Raw genomic sequence first — 15,132 nt, 5'->3', positions numbered from 1 at the left:
AGGCGTTCTGTTGTAGACACGTCCCATTCCCCGCACAACTTATTGCGAACTTGCGATTTGTCCGTGTAGGCCTCAACGTAATCAACACACACGGACGAACCCCAGTGGCCTCCAGGTTGGCGATAGTCATCCTCATGTTCACGGAGATCCATCAATTCAACCACAGCCGATATTCCATCCAAGGAAGGTCCAGCCTCGATTTGAATGGTGCAATTAAAAGGGCGGTAGTGATAGTTGTGTCGCCCAAGACGAATGATCACTGCAGATTGAGCCCCATGATTCAACTTGATCACTGTTCCGTTCTTCTGGCACACCGATCTCCCGGCTAAGTCATCTTCATCGAGGTATACGATNAAGATACCAAGAAAAATATTGCCTATGTTTATCCGTCTACCGGAGGCTTCAGAAGCCCATTCATAACGCTAGGTAGCATTTCGAATTTGAACTTTGGCCTGGGATTATTTCAACTAGGATCCTGATAAGAAATTGTACCACGGAAATACGGCAGCATTCTCTGACTTTATCTCACGTGTGTACACATGTCATTCTTCGTAGGGATCACCTATCTGTCGAATAACTCCCAATCTCTGCCACAATCATCCCCTAGATAAGTGCAATTGTCCGCACTCGTTGCCTTTGACCAACTGCTTGATTGCCATTCATTTGGACCCTTCAATTCTACCCGATTGTGTTCCATCATCTTCATGATGAGCGAGGCTGCCCCCCTTTACTTGATTGAAACGTGGAAACCCGAGTCCGTGGTCGAGCGGCAAGTCCTAACGGCCGAGATTGTGGCCATTCGAGCCTTAGAGCACGACGCTCACGGCGATCTGGTCTTTATCGAAGACAAGCCGCTCAATGGGTCGCCGCCCTCTGCGGCTCGACGCATTCCATTGCGTTTGTGTCGATTGGCTTTAAAACCGCATGAGAATCTGCTCAAGGGTTATGTGGAGCGATTTTCTATGGTGGAAGTCTTATCCACCGTGGATGGAGACCGTTTGGTTCATTTGGCCAAGGTCATGTTGATTCGCAAGCGCACTGTCACCGCCACTATGGACGTGAAATACGTCATTGACGATTATGAGGAAACGGTGATGAGAGACAAATGCCGCCTGCCCAACACTCACTCTCCGTTTGGCTCGATTGAGTCCGTTTTGGAGGTGTTTCCCAAGCTATCAGTCATTTATTTGGGAAAGAAACCTCAGGGCAATGATCACATCAAGCCGCCCCCCGTCAACGACAGCAACAACAACAACAACCCGTATTCCCACCTCAAAAAGGTAGACGACAACGGCCCCAAGGCGATTGCCAACTTCAAGATTTTGAACATGTTTAAGAAGCAACTAGCCAGTATGGAAGGGGACATGCATCATGCCGGCGAGGTTGTGATGCACCAAACGAAAGCCTTGGAGGAGAGCAAGGCCAAAATCAAACGCGACCTAAATCTCAAATCCCGTCGGAAGCAAGATTTAGAGGCGGAACTGAAGAAGCTCAACAAGGAGTTGACGGATCTGACATGTCAAGAACTTCAAATTGACAGCACCTTGATGCAAACGGAACAGGCTCACGAGGAGGTCTTGAACACACTTCGGCAACAAATCCACGTGCTTCGGACCGAGGCCAAAACCCAGTTGGGACTGAACATCTTTCCCAAGGTTCAATTCTTCCAATGCTCCGGCTGTCATCGTGACCTAAGCTCCCCATCCACGGAAGAAGAAGTGTACCAATGCATCCATGCTCACCCCGTGTGCTTGCCTTGTTTCCAAAAGCTCAGGCAATGCGCCATTTGTCAAGTCAACTTTCATCGGCGAATCATTAGCATCTCGGGCAAACGACCCAAACGTGTGCTTCTGTTCTCACCGGCCATGCCCGACTGGAGTTCAGTGGCCATGGTGTCGCCCATGGCCGTGCCGGGCATGCCCTACAACCAACCTGTGGTAACTCCTCACTTTTACACCCCGCCTCATCAACCCAATGGCATGGTCTCCATCTTGAACCCCTCGTACCCGTATTACCCTTACGCCAACCAGCCCGTGGAGGCCGGCGTGGTCCCGGCTATGCACCCGCACCAATCTCACGTGGTGGCTCAGGCACCCATTGTTCCCCAATAATGATTCGTTGGAAAATGGCTCGGTTTAAGTGCCTCACTCATGTCGGTTGTTCTCAACAGTTGTAGAGAAATTGTTACAAGGTCTTACTTATGAATAAATGTTCGCACTAAATAATAGTTTGTCTTAGCGTTAATAAGACGCGTGTTGCCTTCTTCCGAGGTTGGGTATGATTCAAACTCTAGGCAGTGAGTAGACAAGACGTGCTCAAAACCAATGAGCTTGTGTTGATATGCCCAAGAGAATTACATAGCTTAAACGACAAAATGACTTGCTCCCCACTGGATAATCTCTCTCGTACAGTCATCTTGATTTAGAGCATTGTCAGATGACTTTTAAGTGGTCCATTCTTGTTTTAAGTCGATGATTTGTGAAACGCACCCGGCACACCGACCTGTCATCGAGTCTAAGGAAGACATGACATTGATTTCAGGCATGGAAAATGCTGTTTGAAAGGGGTTTTGGACGATTGGCGAAGGGTTGAAACGGCGCCACTAACGGATCAACGAGACCGACGCGTTCGAGAAAATGGCCATCGAGCGGCTTCGTCCCTTGACAAATGATGGCCCTGGTCAGCCTTATCGCCGTGTCGCCCCGTTTGCTCTCCTGACGAGAGTCCTGTCCTCGCTACAGCTCTTCTCCAATCGTGTTCGTGTTTAGCAAAAGAGTAAAAGAGAAGCGGAATGGATGGAAGGTTGAACACTTTCAGGGTCCTCAAACAACTACAATAAGGACCTCAGGTTTGGGCTCCTAAGGAAAAGCTTTCAACATGAACTTGAACTAGTTTTTTTTATATGTAAACCCATATGATATTGTTTCGCATGTTCAAAATGTTTTTTTGGTCTCAAGTGCGCGTTAAATCTTCACCAGTCTATGCATATATGGCTGGCTCAATGTACAAGCGAATTTATCAGCAGTCTCTCATCATAGATTGACCGCCTCGAATATGAGCTCCAGTTCTTCGTGCAGGTAGTCCCTGCAGACCTTCCCTTCATTTGATTGCTCATGCCTAATTCATGCATGGAATGCCGTGTGCCCACTGGTCGAGTTGTGATTGAGTGACACTGAGTGAGAAATCGGGACCCTGAATTATAGTCAGATTGATACACACCCGTACTACACACCACTCATACACTGTCGTCCTTCCTTGTTTCCTTCCTTGTTCTTGGCTTCGTTCCTTCGTTAAGAATTGACTCGATGGGTGGGGGGTTCCTTTGGCTGTTGTTCTCTCTAGTACATGGTGGACGAAGCCCAATCCAACATTGAAAAAAAAACGATACTAGAGCACACACACACAGTTTAGGGTTGGATGGTTGGTTGGATGGATGGATGGATGGATGGGTGGGTGATTGTGGAGCTGGAAGCTTGACTGGCTCTGTGATGATCTCGGGATCATGGCCGTCTTTTTTGGCAAGTTTTGAGTGAAGGAGTCAAGGAGTGCGTGCCTGCCAAGATGCCGTTGATATCCGCCTCCATGGATAACATCAATCCGGGCACCAAAATAGGCGAATACATCTGTCAAACCCAATTGGGGAGTGGCAGTTTCGGCGTGGTGCATGTGTGGCGACACCACAAGTCCGGCCAAGTGTTGGCCTTGAAGAAATGCCGCTTTGGCACGGATATCTCGCTTTCCGACCAGGTAAGAGGATCTCCTTCCTTCATAGTGCTTAGGTTCATTGATTGATAGATAGATAGAGCAATGCATTCTCGATCTCATCCTGTTATTGACGGAGACGTATTGCTCTTCGCAGCATCGTGAGCAATGGCGGCAAGAGGTGGATATTCTCCAGCGATTGGAGCATCCCAACGTAGTCAAGAGTATGCCCGTACCCAAGGATCTGTGGTGTCTTGAGGATGAGTTGCCGCTCATGTGTATGGAGTTTTGCTCGGGCGGGGATCTCCGAAAAGTGCTCAATATGCCCACCAATTGCTGTGGACTACCTCAAGCCGAGATCATGGCTATTATCAGTGACTTGGCCTCGGCATTAGGTAAATAGCGAGTAGGCGGGTTTTAGTGCAACCCCCTCCACCCCACCCCACCCCCAAAGTGCCAGACTCCGCCTTTTGATGATCCCAATTGGGGTGGGCGAATGCTCATCGTCATTAATGACCTTTGTTCGTTTGAAACTGTCACAGGTTTCCTGCACAATCGGCGTATCATCCACCGAGATCTCAAACCCGAGAATGTAGTCCTTCAACCCTCCCATAAACGCACCATATACAAACTGATTGACCTCGGATATGCCAAGGAACTGGGACAGTCCAGTCTGGCCTTGAGTTTTGTGGGTACGCTTCAATACATCGCTCCAGAACTGTTTCTGAGGTACTATGCCAGACTTGGAATAGAAAGTGTTTTTTGCATGTTGAAATACTTGATGCTCTCAACGTCTTCCATTTTGTTTTCATTCAAGCCAAGAGTATACCAAGTCGGTGGATTATTGGAGTCTGGGGTTTCTAAGTCACGAGATCATGACGGGTCGCCGACCTTTCCTGCCCAACCTCTCGCCTGCTCAATGGATGGAACATGTTCAGAAAAAATCCCGAAGAGACATCTGCGTCCACCAATGCGAAGAAACCGACGAGATTCGTTTTGAAGAACACCTATTTCCGGAAAATTCCTTAACCCTGTCGTTGGCCGATGATTTTGAAGGCTGGCTTCGATCTCTCCTCGAGTGGAGCCCGATACAGCGCGGCAAAAATGAAAATGGCGAAATTGCCATCTTCAAAGACTTGGGCGACATCCTAGCGAAAACCCGTATTCGAGTGGTTTGCGTGGATCGAGGGGGAAATAAGCTTGACTACGTTGTGAAAGCGATCACTAAAGGAAAGGACATCCAGACCTGGTTGGAGAGAGATACTGGAATTCGAGTGGGATCCCAATTGAATTTAATGCCCAATGGGAAAGAAATCCAACCCGAAGATGGAGTCATTTCCCTGTATGAAAATGGGGAGCATCCTCGGGTACTGTATTGCTACAGTACGGAAATTGGATTAAGTGTCAGTGAGAAGATTCAGAAGATCAAAATCATTTTACCCAAAACCGTCGAATCTTGCCTTCAAAACCCAAGGAAGGAGGTCAGTCTTCCAATGCAGAAATCCATCCATTCCCATGCTCATTTCTTTTGCTCGCAAGAGAATAAGCAAAGTCTAGACTTTGACCAAGGCCTCAAAGTTCTTATTTTGTACTTGCTCATCCGAATCAAAGGTATCAATAACACCTTTAACCAAATTGAACAACGAAAAGAACGTACACTATCCAAGTTAGAACTCTTCCACGAAAGTCTCACACACGACAAAGAGAAGTATAAGGAGCAATCGAAAAAAGAGGTCCACATCACCTCTGCTCAAATCTATGAGTCGTGGAATAACTCCGAGCGAGATCTGAGCAGTTTTTTCGAAGAAATCAACGCCAAGTTTCAAGAGATAAAGATCAAGTTAGCCGAAGTCAATCCGATGACGGCGGCCATCCAAAAGATACCCAAGCAAAGACCCGAGGACCTTCAAGTGTTCGTAAAAAAGAGCATTCAGGGACTGGAGGATTTGCGTCGAATCCCTATTGAGGGACGTAAAGAAAAAGACACCGTCTTGGATGTGGCCCAAAACGCAGTTCGTTGCTTGAAACAACGCGATCGTAATCTGCAAGAACATTTCAACAAAAAAGATACTTTGATGCAAGCTTTGGGAAAGATTCGCTCTGCTCACATGAATCTCGAGGCCCTCTCCAGCAATCTGGACCTTTTCACTAGTCAGTTATCAAAGTCTCAACGAAAACGCCAGTCTGACCTTTGGAAGCTGCTCGCCGCTGCTCTCCAACAACAAAAAGGTCAACCCATTTCTCCGTCCTCTGGCAATTCCATGACCTTTCCTCAACATCAAAGTCAAAGTCAGCAACAGCAACAAAAAGAGGCTATGTTATATTCGGAAAATCAAGCTCTCCGAGCCCAATTGCAAGAATACATGAAAAGTCAATACCAGTGATGTTATAAGATAATTTGTGGCCCATGGTAATACGAGTTAACAATGTTATCAGCCTCATTCACGGTGACCTCTTTCAATCCAATTATTAGACTCCTCAACGATACCTGTGAAGATGGAACTTGCCTTGCTACACACAGTCAATTATAATGAAATCGCCTATTTGAATAATTTAATAAAGGAGATCAAGATGAACAATCTTAAATTCCTACAACTATTTACATTAGTTGATTTGGTTTTTTTTCAGGGCTGTGCCATGGACTACGCCGAGATCGGAAATGGAGAGCAATCCGAAAACGGAGGATTCAATCCAGATGCAGGAGTTTACGAAGGTAAAATTCGCGATCAGATTTGGTTACAGTGATACTTTGTCTTTAAATTGATGTTCCCATCTCTAGGCTCGAACTATGTCCCGGAGGGAGAGTTTTCACTGCTGAATAACGTATTAGGGGACGGATTATCGAAAGAGAATGATGTCGGCATAAGTGCCCTGGCGTTTGACTCTCACGAAGAGCTACTGTGGATGGGCACGAAAAGCGGGCATGTGAGTCAATCAAATATCAATCTATGGTCCAGGTTAAGGTCGGGTTCATAATCTAAAATGTGCTTGAAATCTTAGGTCACTTCGTATTATGGGCCACAACTACAGAAGTACACATCGTTTCAAGTCCATCCAACCGAGGAAGTTCGAAATATTGTGACCTTGGATCAAAACGTGCTCGCTCTCACCCAATCTTCTCTTCGAGGTCAAATTCGACGAGGGATCCCCGTCTTTACTCACACTTCCAGTAATCTCATTGACATGCATAGTCTACTCCAAAATCCGCGAACGGGGCGAATCTTAATGGGAGGCATTCAAGATCGCTTGATTGACTTCGATGTGACCTCCTCCAAAGAGTTTAAGGTGCATCAGTTGAGTGCTGGAGGGTCATGCGCCATTCTGAGGAGTCATAATCGCTTCATTTGTTGCGGAGATGCTTCGAACGGGAAAGTGATGCTCCGAGATCCTGCCTCTTTGAGAGGTGAGTTAAATGCAAATTTTTGGCTTACGATTTGTAATCAAATTAATGACTTTTGACATATTGATTGTTCTAACATTTAGTTACCCAAACTTTGGACGCGCATTCTGGATACTTAACCGATTTTGATGTCTATGGCAACCATCTGGTGACTTGTGGCCAATCTATTCGACAAGGCATGGCCCAGCCTGACCGTTTCCTCATGATGTATGACCTCCGAGTAAGTGATGGTTTCTGTGCTCGAAATCAAACGCAAAATCAGTCCGAATTTTTTGTCACTTTTTTTTTGTAACTCCTGCTATTTATTTGATCTTGCAGATTCTTCGCGCCATCAATCCGTTGCAAGTCATGATTCTTCCCTATCAATTGCGCTTCCTGCCCACGCTATCGTCCCAAGTGGCCGTCCTGTCGAGTATGGGCCAAGTTCAGTTGGTGGACACCGCCGAATTGGCCACTCCGAACATCAACATCTTTCAGGTTGCGGTGCCAATCGAGGGTTGCAACACAATTTCGATGGACATTTCTCCGTCTCGTCAGTGTATGGCTTTTGGAGACACTACGAACTCCATTCACTTATACTCGTCCTTGGCAGAGCCCGTGCTCAATCCCTATGCCCGGGAGACGGAATTCGCAGACACGCCTGCCAATCATACTCCTATCAGTATTGAGGATGAAATGGCCATATACTCGTCCATTCCCCGACCCAATTTGCCACCTGGTCAGACCACATATCTGTCCGACTATTGGCCCGATCGGTTCTGTAAGGCAGGATATCGCCCCACGCCTGTGATCGATCCGGAGATCTTGCGAACAATGAAAGTGGTTGGTTCTATCGGGTATGCCAGAAACATTGGCAATGTGAAACGCAACCAAATGCGTTACCCTCATATTCATACCAAAGATGCCAAAGGGGACTTCAGAGATGGCCAATCCGAAAAGCATAGTCCTGGTTTGATGAGTATTCCGAAGACGTATCGCAAAATCGCCATCAAGATCACCAAAATTGGACAAGACGAATTCGACTTCGACCGGTACAATCGAACCGGCTTTTGTGGTCTGGAGGCAGCCCTGCCCAATTCTTATTGCAATGCCATGCTACAAACCCTCTACTACACCGAACATGTTCGCCTTCTCACATTGAATCACACTTGTGTTCGTGAAAATTGCGTCGTGTGCGAACTCTCGTTTCTCTTCCATATGATGGATATCAGTCCGGGGATCCCGTGTCAATCGAGCAATTTCCTGCGAGCTCTTCGTACCATCCCGGAGGCCAGTGCCTTGGGTCTTGTGTTCTCGGATCAGCATTCCATGTGGGCCTCGAATGTACCTAGACTCATTCAAAGTTGGAACCGATTCATTTTGCACCAGATCGCCAATCAGCTCAACGTTCAGGAATTGGGTTTACCCTCGACTACTCGACGGAATCATACCAATTCGGGTGGCTCGGACAAGAAAGTGCCACTTGTAAAAGCGACCTCGATAGAAAGCGACGATTCGGTGGACAAAGTGGACACCGCGGCATCGGATACCACGGCCACCGAAAATGACGTGTTCAAGTTCAATCGAATGTTTGGCCTAAAGCAAGAAAAGGTGAATGTGTGCACAAAGTGCAAGACCACAAATTCCACCCAAGACACCTTGCTTTTGTGTAATCTCAATTATCCGGATGGCAAAGCGAGTGCCACCTTCGAAGATGTGGTGTGTTCGTCTTTGTGTCCAAAGCAAATGACACCGGCTTGGTGTGAGAAGTGCCGCAAGTACCAGCCCACCAATCAGAATCGCAAGCTGCTCTCTCTGCCATATCACTTGTCTCTGAATGCAGGCCTAGACAATCCTCAAGATATCGCCTTTTGGAGTACCCAAATGAATCGCTTGTTTTTGGAGCACTGCAAGGAAGAAGAATTGTCTCCCAAGGCACCGTCTCAGTCAATACCACCTCCAAATGCGAAGCCTTGTCGTTATGGTTTGTCGTGCAATCGGCCGGATTGCAAATTCTGGCATCCGGAGCAAGAAGTAGCGATTAAAGAGTCCGAAGACATTGGGGACAAGTTGCACCGCTTAGGAGTGTCTTGGATTCCTGAGAAGATCCAACTCAATCGCTTGGCTAATGGAGAGGTCCGAAGCACCTCGACCGTTCATGAAGAGGAGACCGACGACGATGACGGCAACGACGACGACGATAAAGAAGTGGTTGAGGCTTGCAACTACCATTTGTAAGTATTTCTTTTCGTTTACCAAGTTGCGACTAATTTGTAAAGATTTGTTGATATATTGTATAGGCAATCCATTTGTTATACGATTCTGGATCCGCTCAATAGCCAAGCTCATAATGTGGTTGCTGCCATAAACGTTGGTCCGTTCTATCACTCAAGGGTGGCTTCTGCAGTAAGTGGAATGAATGATTACATCTATAACGAGACATCGTATGGAATGATGTGATTTTGATTCCAGGTCAGTCAGTGGTACACGTTTAACGACTTCAGTATTAATCCAATTATGCCCTCAGAAGCTCGCTGGGTCAATTTGACTTGGAAATTACCGTGCATTTTCGTCTTCCAATGTGAAGAGCAGCCTAAAATTTTGAAAGAGATAGTTCTCAAGAACCCTATCACACAGGAGATATTTAAGAAGGATCGCTCGCTTGTGTCACGAGGAGGCAGAAAGCGGATCACATTCACCCCTTTGTCTCCGGAAGAGATGCCCAAGAGTGGAGATCTAGTGGCCATCGACGCGGAATTTGTGACTTTGAATCAAGAAGAATCTGAATTGCGAAGTGATGGTAAAGTGTCCACCATAAAGGCAGCTCACATGTAAGTTTGACATTAATTATCAGCGTACCAATTCTAGAATATTATGACTTGTTTTATCTAACGTCCCCATTGTAGGTCTGTGGCAAGAATCACTTGTGTCCGAGGTTCGGGTGAAATGGAAGGAGGTAAGTGTTTGCTAAACAGGCAAAGAAAATAATGTAGGTGCGATGTTTCATTTCCTCTTTTAGTACCTTTCATCGACGATTATATCTCCACTCAAGAGCAAGTGGTAGATTATGTAACAAAATACTCTGGAATCTTGCCAGGTGAGAGTTTTAAAAATTCTGTTGGTGTTTTTTGTAAAAAGGTTTCTTTTAGCCATCTTGCATTGGATGAGATTAGAAGGTTTTTGTCTCCGTTTTTAGGCGATCTGGATGCCAATTCTAGTTCCAAACATTTAACCACTTTGAAGTCGACCTACAAAAAACTCCGTTACCTGGTTGATATGGGTTGCATTTTCATAGGTCACGGTCTCAAGAATGACTTCAAAGTGATTAATCTTGTTGTCCCAGTAGAACAGGTGGTGGATACGGTGCTGTTATTTCACCTTCCTCATAATCGAATGATTTCGCTGAAATTCTTGGCTTGGTATTTCTTAAAAAAGAAGATCCAGGGTGCCACTCATGACTCAATCGAGGACGCTGTTACGGCTCTCGAACTCTACAAAAAGTACCTTGAACTGAAGAAAAGCGATACCCTTATCGAAGAGCTCAACAATTTATACGACCGGGGCAAGGTTTTGAATTGGAAAGTCCCAGAGGATCAAGAGTGATCGCCATGATCTGAAGTTGAATCGAATATTTTCATACATGCTCATATGTACCATTAATCATTGTCATTCATTATCTTTCATCTCGTACCAACATGACAATTGGTACCCTCCAAGTTATACGTATATTTAAATGTAATTCACAACCCAAAATTGATTGGTGGTGGTGTTTATATATTTCTTTTCCGATGATTTTGTCTGTTACACAAAATAGCAATAATAGGTGAAGACAAGTAGAAGGAAGTCCAAGACCAGGAACGTAGAAGAAGCTTTTCCATATGAAAGTAAACACGTTCTTCTACAGGGCTTTCACCAACTTTCGAGCAGAACTTACATCCTGTTGTAACATTATCGTGACACATTTTGCTCGACTGTAAAGCTTGTTCCGCTCGTGCATCAACTGATTCACTTGATTATCGGCATTTTTCAAGTTACAATGGTCCTGTCCTTCGATTCCCGACTGCTGTTGACTCTTTTCCAGTAGGACGAGCCTCTCCTCGACTTTGTCCAAGACTTCGCTGAGGTCGTTTTGCATTTTCTCAATGTGATCAAGTAAATTTATTCTCGAATCATCCTTGTCTATACGCTTCTGTTGGGGGAAATAGATGGGATTGGGGAGTGGTGTGTGGGGATGGGGAGATGAGACATTGCCGAGACAATCGAAAGCGGACACAGCAGCCACACTTGATCCAGATTGATGATCATGCTCCTGATGAACTTGGCCATCGTCTACCCCGTCACCTCCATCAAGTTGTTGAGCTTCAAGGGTGGCTTGAATGATACTGGGTAAGAGTCTCTGCACCTCAGACACTGATGGAATGAGATTGGGATCGATATCCAATCCATTCTCGAGATGCTTAGATATCTCTTCCACAGATTCCGTTGCCACGAGATTGTTTGCTGTTCCGTGCTCATCCAACTCTCCCATCTTTGGATCACTCAAGTTGGAGCATCCGTTCGACATCGACATCTCCGAGCACGGCTTCGACTCCGGACTGGTGGTGGCATGGACCTCTTTTGTGCTCTGATCAAGTGGAGCACTGGAGTGAGTACAGCCATTAACTAATGGACCAGGATTGGAATTAGGTTCAGTCTGCTGCTTTCCATGGGTTGGGTTTACTGCTGCTGCGTCTTCTGCTATTGTTGATGTTGGCAAGCCGTTGGAGGATGCTGAGACTGATGTTGTTTGAGAATAAGTGGTGTCAACACCCTGAGAACAAAGATTGTTGGGCTCAAGGAGGCTGTTGTTGGTTTCTAGATGGCCGAGATCCAAGCCCACAGACACCTCATTGGCCACACTTGGCGTTGGAAGGAGACCAGGGACGGTCGTCTCCTCGAGCGGGGCTTCAGTCTCATGCCATGCAGAGGACCACATGAACACTTTGCTGTTGTTTCTCTGGCTGGCCACGTACAACTTTACCCGCAATGAATGTAACACCTTACTGAGATTGGCCAAATCAGCCATGAGCTCTGACAATTTCTTAAATGCCGTTTCATCCGAAGTCGGAGACTGGGGTAGAAGATTCGCGGCAGGCGTGTCCACTACTCCATCGGAAGTAGGGAGAGGAATTCCACCCAGTTTGCCCTCCTTCAACCAATCTTGATCAAAAGCGAATTTACTACTGGGCCGACCCCCGGGTGGGTCTCGACAGATTTGGCATACATGCTTGTCCGGAACTTGGTCTTCATCGTCAATTCCTAAACAAATGCCATGCTGCCAACACAGACAGATGTCACATTGAATCATAAGCCCGTCTTCCTCCGTCCGTTTGCAAGGACAATTCACCACCTCCTCGTTGGTGAGGTGCTCTGAGACGACAGAGGCGTCCATTTCACTTGCTGGATAAGACACCGAAGGGCAACCCGAGCCTGGACCCGCCACTGCACTACCCCCATCCACTTCCGACTTCCCACTCGTGTTATGACATGAGGACACCATCTCATCGAAGCTATTGCCGACTATCGTGGCACCTGTTCCAGCTTTGGCGTCAAATCCAACTTCTTCATCGCGTTTGGCCTTGATCAAGGCCGCCGATTTCTTGTTCAATTGCGCTTGTCTTCGCTTACTCACTCGAAAAGTTGGCCTAATTGGAGCCGAATTGTCATCCCCAAGAGCACTAGCCTCACTACCCACTGAAAGAATACTATCGGTTCTGGCCCGACTCACCCGAGTATTGAAAAACACTTCATCATCTTCGGTGGTCGTCATGATATTAGCGTTATTGGTGCTCACTAATGAGGGCTTTCTTTGAGATTTGCTTTTGGATGAAAAAGACGACGACGAGCTTCGTTTGGCCGACTTGGTGTGTGTGCTTGAGGAATCGTCTGTCTCCGGTAAAGAAAATGATGTCTGCAACTTCCGTTCAAAACCCGACCCTGAGGAACTGCCCACTGAATCACCGAGGGAGAGCTTTCGCTTTCGGGACTCCATTAACCGTTTGGATTCCGAACCGGGTGGATCAAGGTTTTCGTTGTTGGAACAAACCGACTCGGTGGCTTTAGATTTTAATTTTGATAATGATTGCTGGTACACTCGAGGGTGGTAGTGCTTGATGTGCTGATGTAAGAGACGATCATTTCGAAAAAGTTTGCGGCACTTGTCGACGGAGCATCTCAGACCTTGACCCGTTTCAGATTGTACTGCTAGCCGTGGAATGGGTGCTCCTTTGCCCTCGGATTCCCTCCTGGCGTCGTTTTCCTTGCCAAGACCGGATTGACCTTGTTTCCCGCCCAATGCGTTGGAGGCGTCGGTGGAATTGGATTCACTCACCGACACACGTGCGGACGAGCTCGAGGCTGCATTGGCGGAATTTCTCCGGGCCTTCACCTCTGCACTTTGACTTTTGGCCTGTGGAACAATAATGTACTGCTTCCAGATCTGTCTCAACCGTTTAAGGGCATTGTCCAAAGAAAAATCAAAGATATCACTTTTCATGTCCATTTTTCTCTCGTCGAAGAACTTTTGAAGCTCAATCTTAGAGCGGAAGGACTTGCCAAATGGGCTCTGGATGAACACGTCCCATTTGCCACGGGTGACGCCAATTTCTCGCTGAACTACTCGCTTGTGCCAGCCGATGGGTAAACTAGAACTATCGATGGGAATGGCTAACCCCGGACCCGGAATGTTCACGCCTTCCACGAGTTCCTTGGCAATGGCTTCGGGTTCTTGTTCAAGATCCAAGGCCAAGTATGGCAAGGATTGGCCGTTCTCAGGCGGGTTGGTATTTTCTTTGGCCTGATTGTTCTTACTATTCTCATCGGGGACGATCGGGCTGTGGCGAGGTGTGGCCGAGTTGACGACACTCGCGCCTGAGGCTTTTCGTTCTCGACGGTCTCTTTTGGCAGACTTGCTCACAACGGGCGATGAGGCCACACTACTCGGCGAACCACTCGTCACATTAACTAGGGCTGCCGTGGAGGATACACTAGCTACACTTCGTCTGGCTTCCGTCCTCTTAATCACCTTGGCCGGCGGAACAGACGCTGTCACACCCGGGCTATTGTCACGCTCATCCCAAAACTTTTTCCTCTTCCGCTCACGCTTGCCCGTGAGCATGACCGACGGGTCGACTTCCTTCAAGAGGGGCTCCTTACTGTTTCGAGAGTGGATGGGCGTGGCAGGCGACTGAACTGAGACTGGGATGGAGGGACTATCGTTGCCGTTGGTGTTGGCGCTCTTAGCCGGACTGTACGAAGGCTCACTACTCTTCACTCGACTCGACCGGCGTGTTTGGGCGACGGGTGGCGTGATCTGAGTCACACCCTGACTCTCCTCCACACTCGTAGCACTGCTGCCACCCGGAGTCGCCCCAGCCAGACCCGCCTTGGCCAATCCAGCGGCCCCCCGTAAATTGAGCAGCTTTTTGAGATCGAACTTTTGTTTCCGTTCTCGACGACTGCCACTCTTCTCGCCAGGCCCACTCCCGAGTCCACTCGCTTGACCATTGGTCTTTGAAGAGGCATGGGAGCCCGTGGAGCCCGTCGATCCCGCGCGTGACCCGCTCTTCTTCCGACTGACATGGTTGGCAGCCGGTGGGCTCTGAGCCCCGACAGCCTCGAGACTGGCCGTGTGGACATGGTTCTCCTGGCCACAATGATGCCTTCATGAGCAGACCCGCGGCGGCGAGTGGCACGGCGAGTGGCACGGCGAGTGGCACGGCGAGTGGCACGGCGAGTGGCACAGCCAGCGGCACAGCCAGCGGCACGCAAAACTCCGCATAGACAACGGCACGGGCTCCGGCGGGTGGCCGCAGCAGCTGGTACCCATGCACTCTTGGCAGTGGGTCCTGTCCGAATGCTCTACAGCTTCTTCACTTTCTTCACCGGAAGCTTACTCGACGCCATCATGAAAAACGCTCTGTGCTTGCACTTCTTCTTCTTCTTCTTCTTCTTCTTCTTCGTTTCTTGTTCTCGTCTCTGCTTCTCTGCTTCTCTTCCTCTCTTGTGCTGGA

General features: G+C 47.7%; 3 protein-coding genes across 3 annotated transcripts; 2 read left to right on the top strand and 1 right to left on the bottom strand.

Moving 5' to 3' along the window:
* Positions 1–3,253: 3,253 nt before the first annotated feature.
* On the top strand, positions 3,254–6,330 carry LOC131887932 (inhibitor of nuclear factor kappa-B kinase subunit alpha-like). Its single transcript, XM_059236670.1, has 4 exons — positions 3,254–3,747; positions 3,860–4,097; positions 4,245–4,431; positions 4,520–6,330. The coding sequence occupies exons 1-4, from the start codon at positions 3,562–3,564 to the stop codon at positions 6,084–6,086; spliced, it is 2,178 nt and encodes a 725-aa protein (XP_059092653.1). The 5' UTR covers positions 3,254–3,561; the 3' UTR covers positions 6,087–6,330.
* On the top strand, positions 6,199–10,838 carry LOC131887925 (PAN2-PAN3 deadenylation complex catalytic subunit PAN2-like). Its single transcript, XM_059236661.1, has 10 exons — positions 6,199–6,415; positions 6,482–6,627; positions 6,703–7,105; positions 7,186–7,322; positions 7,421–9,315; positions 9,382–9,487; positions 9,554–9,912; positions 9,988–10,037; positions 10,101–10,178; positions 10,278–10,838. Exons 1-10 carry the CDS (start codon positions 6,199–6,201, stop codon positions 10,682–10,684), a joined length of 3,798 nt encoding a protein of 1,265 aa, XP_059092644.1. The 3' UTR covers positions 10,685–10,838.
* Positions 10,839–14,773, bottom strand: LOC131887926 (uncharacterized). Its single transcript, XM_059236662.1, has one exon. It carries the CDS (start codon positions 14,235–14,237, stop codon positions 10,980–10,982), a length of 3,258 nt encoding a protein of 1,085 aa, XP_059092645.1. The 5' UTR covers positions 14,238–14,773; the 3' UTR covers positions 10,839–10,979.
* Between the last annotated feature and the right edge of the window lie 359 nt (positions 14,774–15,132).

This window comes from Tigriopus californicus, chromosome 10 (assembly GCF_007210705.1).
Source record: "Tigriopus californicus strain San Diego chromosome 10, Tcal_SD_v2.1, whole genome shotgun sequence".
Classification (NCBI taxonomy): Eukaryota; Metazoa; Arthropoda; class Copepoda; order Harpacticoida; family Harpacticidae; genus Tigriopus; species Tigriopus californicus.
This window is presented reverse-complemented; position numbering and strand designations above follow the sequence as displayed.

Excerpts from the sequence above, each read along its gene's own strand:
- LOC131887932 (XM_059236670.1), top strand. The coding sequence starts at position 3,562 with ATGCCGTTGATATCCGCCTCCATGGATAACATCAATCCGGGCACCAAA. Across the intron at positions 3,748-3,859 it reads ATATCTCGCTTTCCGACCAG|CATCGTGAGCAATGGCGGCA; the intron begins GTAAGAGGATCT and ends TGCTCTTCGCAG. Across the intron at positions 4,098-4,244 it reads TGACTTGGCCTCGGCATTAG|GTTTCCTGCACAATCGGCGT; the intron begins GTAAATAGCGAG and ends AAACTGTCACAG.
- LOC131887925 (XM_059236661.1), top strand. The coding sequence starts at position 6,199 with ATGGAACTTGCCTTGCTACACACAGTCAATTATAATGAAATCGCCTAT. Across the intron at positions 7,323-7,420 it reads TCATGATGTATGACCTCCGA|ATTCTTCGCGCCATCAATCC; the intron begins GTAAGTGATGGT and ends TTGATCTTGCAG. Across the intron at positions 9,913-9,987 it reads ACCATAAAGGCAGCTCACAT|GTCTGTGGCAAGAATCACTT; the intron begins GTAAGTTTGACA and ends TCCCCATTGTAG.
- LOC131887926 (XM_059236662.1), bottom strand. The coding sequence starts at position 14,237 with ATGCTCACGGGCAAGCGTGAGCGGAAGAGGAAAAAGTTTTGGGATGAG.